The sequence below is a fragment of the Haemorhous mexicanus genome, chromosome 2 (genome assembly GCF_027477595.1).
Source record: "Haemorhous mexicanus isolate bHaeMex1 chromosome 2, bHaeMex1.pri, whole genome shotgun sequence".
Lineage (NCBI taxonomy): Eukaryota > Metazoa > Chordata > Aves > Passeriformes > Fringillidae > Haemorhous > Haemorhous mexicanus.
The window spans coordinates 122398947-122411904 of NC_082342.1; the positions used below are offsets into that span (position 1 = coordinate 122398947).

Genomic DNA, 12958 nt, shown 5'->3' on the forward strand with positions numbered 1-12958 from the left:
GCAGTGCATTCCCCTCTGCCGTGCTTGAAGCAGTTGGCAAAGAGGGTGGAACAGGAAAATCATTCCTGGAAACCCCCAGGATTGCAGTGGGATCACTGCAGCCCAGGACACAGGCCGAGATGGGCAGGAACTCCAGCCATAATTAAGGGTGACACCTTAGTTTTAGGGACACTGATGTTTAGTGACACCTCCTTAGCTGTGGTTCACTGGAATGTTGGTGCTCTTGACCCTCCTGGGGTTGTGGCAGGGTTTGGAATCACACAGTGCCATGGGGTCGGTGCTGAAGGATTCTGGTGGGATTGCTGCCCTTGGCAGTGAGGGAGATGGAAAATGAGTTTGCAGGGTGAGCTTTCAATAACACCTGAATTCTGCTTTCCAGGTCTAGGAAGAAAACCTGATACATCCTGAAAATGTTTAACAAATCTTTTGGAACTCCGTTCGGAGGCAGCACCGGCTTTGGGACAACTTCAACTTTTGGGCAAAGTAAGTGAAATATCCAGGGTGGTTTTAATGAGGTGTCTTTTCCTGGAGTGCAGCTCAGAGCATCCCATGGAGGTGGTGATTCCTCATGGTATGGAATGAGGGAGCTGCTGGCTGTTCCAGCTGGCTTGGAAGAGGCCCGGGAGCCTGAGGCTTCACCCCTAACTAAGCTTTCAGTTTGAGCAGACAACCAGGATTCCGTGTCTGCTGTGGAAATTCCTTCTGTGGGAAGAGTGAAACATGCAGTGCTTGGGGAGGGCAGTATCACTGGGGTGTTTCGGGGCTGGAACAGTTCAGTAGTGGGTTTGTTGGGAAGGCCTGGAAGGAAGGAGTGTGTGTGTTCTGGGGGTGTTTGTGGAGCTGCAGCCTGAGGGGCTCACGGGGCTGTGCTTGCAGATGCTGGCTTTGGTACGACCAGCGGAGGAGCCTTCGGGACCTCGGCCTTCGGCTCCAGCAGCAACACCGGCAGCCTGTTCGGGAGCACACAGACCAAGCCAGGTACGGCCTGGGGGCTGAGGGAGGGGAGAAAGGGAGCAGCCCCAAACCACGCAATCCTCCACAAAAACCAGCCAGAAAGAGCCAAAAAGCACCCTCCTAAGCCCAGGGCAGCAAGAACCTGTCAAAGCTCCCAAGCAGAGGAGGTTGTGAAGGATTAACAGCCTGTTTCTGTCTGCAGGAGGGTTGTTTGGGTCCACCACGTTCAACCAACCAGCCACCTCCTCCACCAGCACTGGCTTTGGCTTTGGAACATCCACTGGGACATCAAACAGCCTCTTCGGAACCACCAGCACTGGTGGAAGCCTGTTCTCATCCCAGAATAATGCCTTTGCACAGAACAAGCCAGCTGGTTTTGGAAGTGAGTGAGGCTCGTGCCCCTCTGCTGTTGGGTGGGAGAGCAGTGGGAGCTGGATGTACCTGGGGGCTGGGACAGGGGTCAGGGTGGGGCTGAGGGGTTTCTCCTGGAGGATACAGTGACATCTCTGCCCACAGCAGCCAAGGGGGAGCCCACGTGCTCCTGAATCTGTAGCTGTGATTCCAGCCCTACGTTTTAAAATCAATTGCCAAAGGTGGTTGGTTGGAATTCTTTATCCTGAATACTGTTTAGGTGCTGTTTAATTTTAGGTTTTTATCCTGTGGCAGAGCAGTTACAATTGGGTTTGTCTGTGGCAGGAGAAGACACGGAATGCTGTTAAACTCTTCTGTAATTTCACAAGGCAAAAGCAACTGCTTGCAGCCCCTTCCGAAGAAAGAAAAGGAGCCTTGCTGATTTCTCTTTATTATAAAGTTATTGTGTTATTTTCTTCCTACTTGGAAGAAAGGAATCTGACTGCTCTAGAAGGAAACTGCTGTGGTTTGTGTAGTGTTTCTGGGGTGCTGAGTTAAGGACACTTCTGCAGCAGAGAACTGCATTGGCAGCACCATCAGCTTCCCGCTTTGTTTTCAAATTATTTTTCCCAGCTGTTCTTTCCATTTTCAATCCAGCTTCTAGTTTGAATAAAGTATTAGGGTTTAAGTTTTAAATACTTAATTCGGGTTTGTTGTAATTCTGATGTTGTTATTTTTTTATGCTTTATTCAGACTTTGGTACGAGCACCAGCAGTGGAGGGCTCTTTGGGACCACCAACACCACTTCCAACCCCTTTGGGAGCACATCTGGCTCTCTCTTTGGCCCAACCAGCTTCACTGCTGCTCCAACTGGCACGACTATTAAATTTAATGTAAGTTCTGTTCTTTCTTCTTACTTCAGCCCATTTACTGTGGGAAGTATTCAGTTTTGCAGTTGTTTGTGTGATGTCTTGGTCATTGAGGTGAAAAAATGAGTTCACCTGCAAGTGTTTTGAACTGATTTGAAAACATCCCTTCTCAACCACTGTAGAATTGCAAGCTTGCTGGGTTTAGTGCCAACACTGAAAGAGTAAAGGAGCTCCTAAAGCTCAGCCTTCCCAGCAGGTGCCATGGATGGCAAATGCTGGCAGCAGTAAGGGTTAGAGATGTCTTGGAATGGGTCAGAATCAGCACAGCTCTGCTGAGCCAGCCTGGCTCTGGGAAGGGGACCTGGAAGGAGAGGAGTGGTGTCCTGCCTCCTCTGGACGAGTCCCCTTTAAGACAGGATTCAGTAACTGCTACAAAGTTCTGTGGCAGTTGGACCTGGAGGGTGGCCCAGCAGAGAGGCCTTGAGGAACTGGGCTACCTGGGGCCTGCTGGAGGAGGGACTCTGTTCCCCAAAAACTTGTGCAGGCAGATCTCATCCCTCTTCATTTCTGGACTGAGCTGATGTAAGACTGAGGCTTTGGTGGCAGAGCTGTGCTGTTGCCTGGGCTCTTGCAGTGCTGCTGACTTGTACTTCCACAGCACTGGTAAAAACAGGGGGGGATACTGGAATTCATGCAGAGCTCCAGGATTTGTGTCAGAAGCTGAGGTAAGCTACTTTTAAAGTGAAACTGAAAGCAGAATTGCTGGGAGTTGTTTTGAGTGTTCCTGTGACTAATTCCACTGTTGATCATCCTTGAACACACGTGGGTGAGGCCTCAGCTGTACAAATAATGATGGAATCATAAAACCATGTAGTCACACAAGGTTTGGGTCGGGAGGGACCTCAAAGCCCATCCTGCCATGGCAGGGACACCTCCCACTGTGCCAGGCTGCTCCAGCCCCAGTGTCCAGCCTGGCCTTGGGCACTGCCAGGGATCCAGGGGCAGCCCCAGCTGCTCTGGGCACCCTGGGCCAGGCCCTGCCCACCCTGCCAGGGAACAATTCCTCATTGCCAAGATCCCACCCAGCCCTGCCCTCTGGCACTGGGAGCCATTCCCATTGTCCTGTCCCTCCATCCTTGTCCCCAGTCCCTCTGCAGCTCTCCTGGAGCCCCTTGAGGCCCTGGCAGGGGCTCTGAGCTCTCCCTGGAGCTTCTCCTCTGCAGGTGAGCACCCCCAGCCCTCCCAGCCTGGCTCCAGCCCTGGAGCAGCTCCATGGCTCCTCTGGACTGGCTCCTAGAGCTCCACATCCTCCTGCTCTTGGGCCCAGGGCTGGGGCAGCTCTGCAGGTGGGGTCTTGCCCGAGCAGAGCAGTCACACTGAGCCTCAGGTCTCTGCTAGGTGTAGGATTTCCCGGGATCTGCAGGGAGTTGTGGCTGTGTTCCCCCAAGTCTGGCTGGATTTTAACCTGGCCCTTCCTTCCTTCCTGGCAGCCCCCGACCGGCACCGACACCATGGTGAAATCTGGCGTCAGCACCAGCATCAACACCAAGCACCAGTGCATCACTGCCATGAAGGAGTACGAGAGCAAGTCCCTCGAGGTCAGTGCAGGGGCACACAGCCCTGCCTTAGGCCTTTCTGGGCCTCACCTACTGTCTGTGCTCATTAATGCAGAAATATTAGTGAACCTTCAATGTCTGTATCACACACAAGAGGTGTTGTCAAGTAAAACAATTAATGAAACACCACGTTAATTGTAGTTGGGTTTAAGTGCTTGATGCAGTTCTGGACGAGCTGAAATTCTGTCTTGTCAGAAGGACATGAGGTCCTGTTGGGAACAACCCTGGTCTGCTGAGATAACAGCAGGATCCCAGGCAGAACTCAGTTGTTTATTATAAACTAGTGTTCCCAAGGATTTGACCTGAGGCCTTCCCATTTGGGCTGGTTTGTTTGACCCTTCAAAACAGATCATTTATAAAATATCTGAAAAGGCTCTGGCATGTCAAATTGAAGTAAAAACATGGATCTAAGTTCAGGTCCCATTTTTATTGTCCTTTTAAACATGTGGGTGCTGCAGCTTTTCTAGAGCCTTCACACTGGTGAGGATGGGGTGCTGTGTGAGTGTGGTAAGGACATTTGCCTGCCCTTGTCCTGGGTAAAAAGAGCTGGATTTTCCTCTAGGAACTCCGTTTGGAAGACTACCAGGCAAATAGGAAAGGGCCCACGAATCCTGTAGGAGCAGGAGCAACTGCTGGCTTGTTTGGTTCTTCCACTGCCACGTCCAGCACAGCCACAGGGCTTTTTGGCTCTTCCACTACCAATACAGGCTTCTCCTATGGGCAGAATAAAACTGCTTTTGGAACCAGTAAGTACTGCCTGGCCCTGATGTTCCTGTGAGTATGTGTGCAAATATTCTGTTAAACCATTTAGCATTTTGTGATGCAAAATGCTGAAACACTGCTGTGAGCGCAGAGCTGTGCTGGTTGTATTGCCAGCATTGGCTGGTGCAGCTCCTTGCCATAGGAATCTGTTTTCTTACTTCTCTTGGAAAAATTGAAACAGGTGTTGGATTTTTATTGGGTTTTGGTGCAAATTGAAAAGTAAAGAGATCACAGAATCCCAGAATGGTTTGGGTTAGAAGGGACCTTAAAGCTCACCCGGTCTCACCCTGACATGGGCAGGGACACCTTCCACTGTCCCAGGCTGCTCTAAGCCCCCCCAGTGTCCAGCCTGGCCTTGGGCACTGCCAGGGATCCAGGGGCAGCCCCAGCTGCTCTGGGCACCCTGGGCCAGGGCCTGCCCACCCTCAAAGGGAAGAATTTTTTCCTAGAAGTGGATATTTGTGTTTGTGGAATTCGACTGTAAACACATACAAATCCTCCAGGCTGTAGGAATGGAAGTGGTTGTTGGATGAGCAGAGACAGCAACCAGGGAGCAGCTGGGGCTGGGCTGGGGCTGGGCCAGGGCAGCTCAGGCTGCAAAGCAGGGCAAGGTTCTCCCCCAGAGAGTGCTGGCACTGCCCAGGGAATGGGCACAGCCCCGAGGCTGCCAGAGCTCCAGGAGCCTTTGGCCAGCGCTGCCAGGGATGCCCAGGGTGGGCTTGGGGGGGTCTGGGCAGGGCAGGGCTGGCACTGGGGGATCCCTGGGGTCCCTTCAGCTCAGGATATTTTGTGACCCTTTTTGCTGTGTGCCTGCTGGGGTGTGGATCTGCTGGGCTGGGTCTCTAACTGCCCTTGGTGTCCCAGGTACGACCGGCTTTGGCACGGGCACCACCGGGGGGCTCTTTGGGCAGCAGTCCCAGACCACGAGTCTGTTCAACAAACCCTTTGGCCAGGCCACCACCACGCAGAACACCGGCTTCTCCTTCGGGGGCACCAGCACCCTGGGCCAGCCCAACACCAGCACCATGGTAAGGGGGGCTGCAGCTGCTCCTGCTGGGCACGGGGGGCTGCAGCATTGGGGTGTGCCTCACGTTCCACTGCCGTGGGATAAAAGCAGCGTGCCAGGCTCTGAAGGCTGCGGTGGAGTGAGGAACCTCCTGGCAGTCAGCTTTGTTCCTGACAGTTGGAGAACAGTCAGCTGTTGACAAATCATGTACCCACTCACCTCCTCAAGCAGCTTCCCTCTAGCAGCTCCTGTGCTTCCGATCGTTTTCACACAGATAACGTCATTCCATTATCAGCCTTCTGTGGGAATTCAGTCCTGGGCTTTCTGGTGACAAATGAGCAACATTTGGGGGCTTTTGTGACAGAAAGATTCTACGTAGTTGTAACTTGTGTAACTAGAGGCTTTTTCTCCAGATATCCTGTGTTCTTTGTGAATTTGTTGTGACTTCTCCTAGAAAACCCTGTGAAATGTTTATTTTCCATCTCCCTTGCTCAAAGCAATGAGGAAATTCCAATATCCTTTAAATCCTGGAGCATAAATTTTTTTTTTTTTAAATTTCCTTTTGGTAACTAATTTTTTGAAGGAAGACTAAAGCTTCTGGAATGCTCTTCACCTGTCCTCTTCCCCCAGCACGAGGGCAAATGTAGCATTGTTTTATTGCCTGATTCTGTGTGTTGGATCTGTTGTTGTCAGTGCTGGACTTGGAAAAGCCTGGGAGCATTACCTTAACCTGGTTCCTTTTTGTAGGGTCTCTTTGGGGTCACCCAGCCCTCGCAGCCTGGAGGCCTTTTTGGGACAGCTGCCAATACAAATGCTGGGACTGGATTTGGAACGGGAACTGGCCTTTTTGGACAAGCCAACACGGGATTTGGTGTTGGTGGTTCGGTATGTCTGTGCCACTGTAATAAAGAGAGAAAACCAAGCAGAGCCCTGTTCGGGGTGATGACTGCACAGAAGTTGTGTCAGCTTAGGAATTAGGATGTCTGAGATGTGAAAGTCAGGTGGTTTGCTGTAAACTGGAGGATAAACAGGTATAGTAGAGTAATTTTTTGACAGGTGAAGTGTGGAGTCATGAAAGCAGCAGGAGATACTGAGTTTCTGAGTGCCTGGGGTGCCTCAGCATAGGGTTGGAAATACAGGTTGTAAGTTGTGGTGGACCAAAACCAACCTTGGTTTTTGATACTCAGTCATTTTGGTTCTGGTGGAGCAAAAATCACAGGATCACTGAGATTGGAAAAGTCCCTTAAGCCCCTTGAGTCTGACCCTACTGGCAGCTTTTGGGGGGTTTTGTAGGTGGCTTGGGATAACCCCACTCATGGGAGGGTGGGCTGATGGGGCTCAGCTGTGCTTGGCTTTAGTTCTTCTTCCTTGCCTGCAGCCAAACACCGACACAATTCCCGTGGTGTCAGCATGCCAGGTTTCCAAACTCCTGTTGTTTTCCTTTCAGACCCTGTTTGGGAACAAGCCTGCTGGATTTGGAGCCACCACGACCAGCGCTCCCTCGTTCGGTACCACCACGGGCGGGGGACTCTTTGGTAACAAACCTGCTCTGAGTTTAGGAACCCCTACAAACCCTTCCAGTTTGGGGACAGGGAAAAAAATGTGGTTTCAGTCATTTAAATCTGTACTGTGTGCACCACACACTGCAGAGAGCACATGTTGAGTACTGTAGTGTTGGAATTGGCAGGTGAGCAATGGCCCTGGCACAGATGAATGTGCTGGGTTGTGCCTTTGCTCTTGGTGGGGCTCCCTGACTTGGGAAGTAGATGGTCAAGTGCCACTGTGTTGGTGAGTCTTTAAGGGAATTTTCAGCCTGGGATGGCCAGGAGAGCTCCGGATCCAGGGGAGCATTGGGAAGGGCATTCCCAGCACGTCAGGGAGGGGATCCTGCCCCTCTGCTCAGCTCCAGGGAGGCTCATCTGGAATGTCCTGTTCAGTTCTGGGCTCCACAGCTGAAGGAAGACCAGAAGCTACTGGAGAGGGTCCAGGGAAGGGCACAGAGATGATTTGGGGTCTGGAGCATCTCTGGTGAGGAGAGACTGTGGAAACTGAGCCTGGTCAGTCTGGAGAAGGAAAGGCTGAGAGGGGATCCATCCATCCACCCAATTACCCCATCCATCCATCCATCCATCCATCCATCCATCCATCCATCCATCCATCCATCCATCCATCCGTCCATCCGTCCGTCCATCCGTCCACATCTCTCCAGGGGTGTCAGGATGGTGCCAGACTCTGCTCAGCGGTGCCAGTGCCAGTGGCAGGACAAGGAGCAATGGCCAGGATCTAAAACACAAAAATTCCAGGCCAGCCTGAGGAAGAACTTCGTCCCTGGAGGGGCAGAGCCCTGGAACAGCTGCCCAGGCAGGGGCTGGAGTCTCCCTCTCTGGAGACAGGGAGCTGGGCTGGGGGGTCTCAGAGGTCTCTCCCAACTCCAGCCATGCTGTAATTCTGTGGTTGAAAACTCTTGAAATCGAGGATTTGGGGAGCAGAGGGGTTTGTGAGGCTGTGAACACCCTGTGTTGGCACAGCAGCACTGGGAGAACTGGGCTAAAACCAGTGATCCTTGGGCTTGGGCAGGTGTCAGGAGATCCTGCACTGCAGTGAAGGTGAATTGAGTCAGCTCCAGTTCAGCTGGTGGCTGCTGTTGTCCTTGGTGTGAAGGAAAGTCCTGAGGAGCTGCTGGTGTGTTCCTGGTGGCCTCTGATGTGAGAACTGATGTTGGGTGGGTGTGACTGAGAAGGAGGAATGTGTAGGGATGGCTGAAGGGAGTGGCAGCTTCTTTCAGAGGACTCTGAAATCTCTTCTGCCTTTTTAATTCTGGATTTCAGAGCAACAAAACTGTCTCTGAGAGTGAGTAGGAGGGGGTTGGACCCTGCCATCCCTGTCCTGCAGTGCTGTTTTGTGTTGGTTATTTAAAGGCAGTGGGGACTGCCACGCCTTTAGCCTGCTGTGCCAGCCTGCCCATATAGACAGGGAAGACCTCGAGGGAGCTGGCTGATCTTTTAGGTCTTTCCCAAATCAAGCTCTTTGTAGTTCTCAGTGCTCTGAAGCAGGGCAGCACCTTGGCAAGCAGGGTTTGACTGTGGTGAGCAGCCCTGGATAAACCTCCCAGGGGTGTGGAAGGTGCTTTTGAGTTCTCATTCTGCTGCTCAGGATCTCCATGGCCCCACAGTGTGTTGGCCCTATTTGATGGAGATGAGCCTCTGCAGTGTGTGGTTTTGGTTTGCCTCTGTAGCAGTTTCTAGGAGGAATGGAGCTGGATTCCAAGGGGTTGGTGCACACCTGCACTTTTTCAGTTTAATCCTGGCTTTGTGTAATAGCCAAGCATGGGATGGGGTCAGCATCTGCAGTAGAACTGAGCTCATGGTAGATTTGGGGTGGCCTTGTTGCAGCTACAGCTGTGCTCTTGAACTGTGCAGATCTGAGTTCCCACCTGCTCTGTGGTGAGGGTCAGAGAAATGAGTGTGTGGTATAAACAGGATGAAATGAGGTTTGTTCCCTCCAGGCACTCAAACAACCCCAGCACGTTTTACTCCATTGCCAGCTAGAGCAGCATCATGGCAGCTCTGCCTTTCTGGGAAACTCTGAAGTTTGTTACAAACTGAAAAGCTTAAGAAAGCAGACCAACATTTTTCTTTGCTGCTTTAATGCTATATTTATATCTAAAATGTGTTTATTACCAGTGAAGTCCCTTCTTGCTGATTGCCAGTTTAACCTGCGCTGCTGGAAACAGTGAGAAATTTGGCTTTGGCAGGGCTCTTTGACCCTGTGAGGCTTATTTATTTAAATGCATTGTTTTCATTTCATCTCTAATGAGCTGCTCATTCTGTCGTTGAAGGTTTTGGTGCCAACACTGCTGGAAATAGCTTGTTTGGAAATAAGCCTGCAACTGGGACTCTGGGCACTGGACTTGGAACAGGGTTTGGAACAGGTAAGCAGTTTCCCTGCTCATTTCTGGGCAGCTCCAGCCCTCAAGCTGCAGTGCAGTCCAGCCTGGGCATTGCCTGTAGCTGAGTTAGGTATGGTTGGGCCTGTTTGAGCTTCAAGCCAGGATGGCTCAGGACAGCCATCCGGGCTTGAAGCTCAAACATGGGGATCTTCTCAGCACAGTGCCAAGTGGCCTGACAGAAAGTGGGCATGGCTGGGGAGGTCCTCTGTGCTCAGAGCCTCTGCTGCCTGCAGCATGCATGGGCGTGGAGAGTGTTTCCTGCAGTCCAGTGCAGCATTCTTTGTTGTGCCTGTGAAGTTGTCAGAGTGCTGTGGTAACTGACGGTGCCCTCTCTGTCACAGCTCTGGGGGCAGGACAGACGTCCTTGTTTGGGAACACGCAGCCAAAGCTGGGGGGAACGCTGGGAACGGGAGCGTTCGGAGCCCCAGGATTCAACACATCCACAGCCACCCTGGGCTTCGGGGCCCCTCAGCCTGCTGTAGGTGAGTGTCCATGAGCCTGCTGCCTTGTGCCCATGTGCCTGGACACAGGAGCACATCCCTCCCAAAGGGTTTGGAACGACAGAATATCTCCTTGGGGTCACTTCTGTTCTCAGTCACAGTGCAGACCGTGTTAATCATCCTTTTTTGCTAGTTATATGTATATTTTTAAAGGAATTCCAAGTTGCTTTACATGCCCAATAATTGCACCTATTTTAGATTATTGTCTTGAAGATTAGTAAATTTCCCAAATTGAATTTGGGGCAGCAAGAATAGATGTGCACAATGAAAAGTCAGGGAAGTGCAACGTTGGATTTTTCGGTACTTCCAGATAGGAGAGGCCTAGAGGGCCTTTATTAACAGGAATGTTCTGTCTTTGGGACAAAAATAAGACCCAGTTGTCTCCAGCTCTCCTCCCAACTTCCTGCAGACCCTGACAATAAGCTGTTGTTCTGAGAGTGGTTTTGTTGTTCTTTGCAAATGCCCACATCCATCCTGCATTTATTGGAATTAGAATTAAGCTGCTTTTGGTGGCATGAATGTTTCATGGGGTGAAGTCTTAGAGCATTTCAATAGGAATTAAAATAAAATGCTTTAAGACAGAGACAAGATTTAGAATCCATTGTGGAGGGGACTCTAGACCTGTATGGTTGTGGTAGCAGTAATGTCAAAATTCTGCATGAAGTGTTTTCCCTGCACACCCTTTCAGAAGCCAGCTGGATTAGTTGAATGTTCTGGCAGGCCAGACTCTTTCCACTGTTCTGTAGCTTTCTGTGCCCTCAGCTTTTCACACATGAGAACTCAGTGAATATGGTTGGACACTGCGATGGAGGAGAGAGATGTTCTGGGCACTGCTGTATTTCTGCCTGCCCTGGTTCTGTTCCCAGAGCTCTAAAATGCTGCTCCTTTTGTAGCTCTGACAGACCCCAACGCCTCTGCAGCCCAGCAAGCTGTCCTCCAGCAGCACCTCAACAGCCTGACCTACTCCCCCTTTGGGGACTCCCCACTCTTCAGGAACCCCATGTCAGACCCGAAGAAGAAGGAAGAGGTAAGTGCCCATCAGCACTGAACTCCTTTTATGGGTGGCAGTTGGAATTACTTGGTCTGTGTGCAGTCCTCACTTCAGTGCACACTGAGCAGCCAAGTAGGTTGCCCTCTGTGCTCTCCCAGTGGTGCAGTGGCTTTTTACCTTCCAGGACACTAAGTGCTTGATTTTATCCCAGTGGAAAGTTCCCTTCCCATGGCAGGGGGGGTTGGAAGGGCATAATCTTTAAGGTGCTTTCCAACCCAAACCATTCCATGATTTCCTGCTTTTGCCTGCATCACCACCTTGGCTGTGGAGTTCCAGTGCTCCCTGCTACTGATTGGGAATAAAGATGGATCGTGGTTAATGCTTGGAAAATAATTGTAGTGCTTTGCTTAGGACATCCCCAAGAGTCTCTGAGAAACCTTTCCCTGTTGCTTTGTTCAAGAGATGATAAAACAAACACTTCCCAGGCTTTTGAGGTGGTAGGGGAGGTTCTGAGTGTCTGCTGCCCCTTAGCAGGTTCCAGGGGCTGGAGGTGAGTCCTGCCTGGCAGCTGGAGCCCAGGGTGCCCACGGATCCAGGCTGATGGCTGGGGCTGTACATGGAGCCCAGGGTGCCCACGGATCCAGGCTGATGGCCGGGGCTGTACATGGAGCCCAGGGTGCCCTTGGATCCAGGCTGGTGGCTGGGGCTGTACATGGAGCCCAGGGTGCCCTTGGATCCAGGCTGATGGCTGAGGCTGTACATGGAGCCCAGGGTGCCCATGGATCCAGGCTGATGGCCAGGGCTGTACATGGAGCCCAGGGTGCCCTTGGATCCAGGCTGATGGCTGGGGCTGTACATGGAGCCCAGGGTGCCCATGGATCCAGGCTGATGGCTGGGGCTGTACATGGAGCCCAGGGTGCCCATGGATCCAGGCTGATGGCTGGGGCTGTACATGGAGCCCAGGGTGCCCATGGATCCAGGCTGATGGCTGAGGCTGTACATGGAGCCCAGGGTCCCCATGGATCCAGGCTGATGGCCGGGGCTGTACATGGAGCCCAGGGTGCCCATGGATCCAGGCTGGTGGCTGGGGCTGTACATGGAGCCCAGGGTGCCCATGGATCCAGGCTGATGGCCGGGGCTGTACATGGAGCCCAGGGTGCCCATGGATCCAGGCTGATGGCTGGGGCTGTACATGGAGCCCAGGGTGCCCATGGATCCAGACTGGTGGCCGGGGCTGTACATGGAGCCCAGGGTGCCCATGGATCCAGGCTGATGGCCAGGGCTGTACATGGAGCCCAGGGTGCCCATGGATCCAGGCTGGTGGCCGGGGCTGTACATGGAGCCCAGGGTGCCCACGGATCCAGGCTGATGGCTGGGGCTGTACATGGAGCCCAGGGTGCCCATGGATCCAGGCTGATGGCCGGGGCTGTACATGGAGCCCCCCTTACCTGGAGTCAATTACTGCTTCCCTTTACTTACCACCCCCTTTCAGGGCCCTGGGCTGGAGCACCCTAAAGCTCTGTCCCCATGCCTGAGATTTCCACCTGTCCATCTTTCTGTTGCAGAGGCTGAAGCCAACCAACCCAGCAGCCCAGAAGGCCCTGACGACCCCCACCCACTACAAGCTGACCCCCCGCCCCGCCACCAGAGTGCGGCCCAAGGCCCTGCAGTCAGCGGGCTCGGCCAAGTCCCAGCTCTTTGATGGGCTGGATGATGATGAGCCCTCCCTGTCCAATGGAGCCTTCATGCCAAAGTGAGCTTCTCTTTTGTTTCTGTGTGATAATCCTCTGGGAATTCCTGTGTATTACCCTGAATCTCATGATTTTGTGCTCTGGTTCATATTGGAAGAACGATAACTTGTCTGTAAGGTTTCACTAGAACTGTTTCCTGTAGAGGAGGTGAAAAGGTTCAGCTTAGACTCTTAAGGCTAAATAAGCTGTAAAATGAGCTCAGCCCATGA

At 52.3% G+C, this 12958-nt stretch overlaps 1 protein-coding gene across 3 annotated transcripts in view; it reads left to right on the forward strand.

Annotated features, from left to right (window-relative positions):
* The window catches only part of NUP98 (nucleoporin 98 and 96 precursor), a 37473-nt gene that overhangs the window by 3188 nt on the left and 21327 nt on the right, over window positions 1-12958 (forward strand). For 2 of the 3 annotated variants that reach the window (XM_059840245.1, XM_059840244.1), the window contains 13 exons: window positions 380-483; window positions 877-978; window positions 1157-1336; window positions 2059-2198; window positions 3665-3772; window positions 4353-4536; window positions 5417-5580; window positions 6306-6443; window positions 7006-7093; window positions 9397-9489; window positions 9849-9989; window positions 10901-11034; window positions 12564-12751. In XM_059840245.1, the coding sequence (XP_059696228.1) occupies window positions 411-483; window positions 877-978; window positions 1157-1336; window positions 2059-2198; window positions 3665-3772; window positions 4353-4536; window positions 5417-5580; window positions 6306-6443; window positions 7006-7093; window positions 9397-9489; window positions 9849-9989; window positions 10901-11034; window positions 12564-12751 (1733 nt within the window). In that variant the 5' untranslated portion in view covers window positions 380-410. The remainder of the gene's footprint in view (window positions 1-379; window positions 484-876; window positions 979-1156; window positions 1337-2058; window positions 2199-3664; window positions 3773-4352; window positions 4537-5416; window positions 5581-6305; window positions 6444-7005; window positions 7094-9396; window positions 9490-9848; window positions 9990-10900; window positions 11035-12563; window positions 12752-12958) is intronic. The other variant, XM_059840246.1, reaches the window with a different exon arrangement.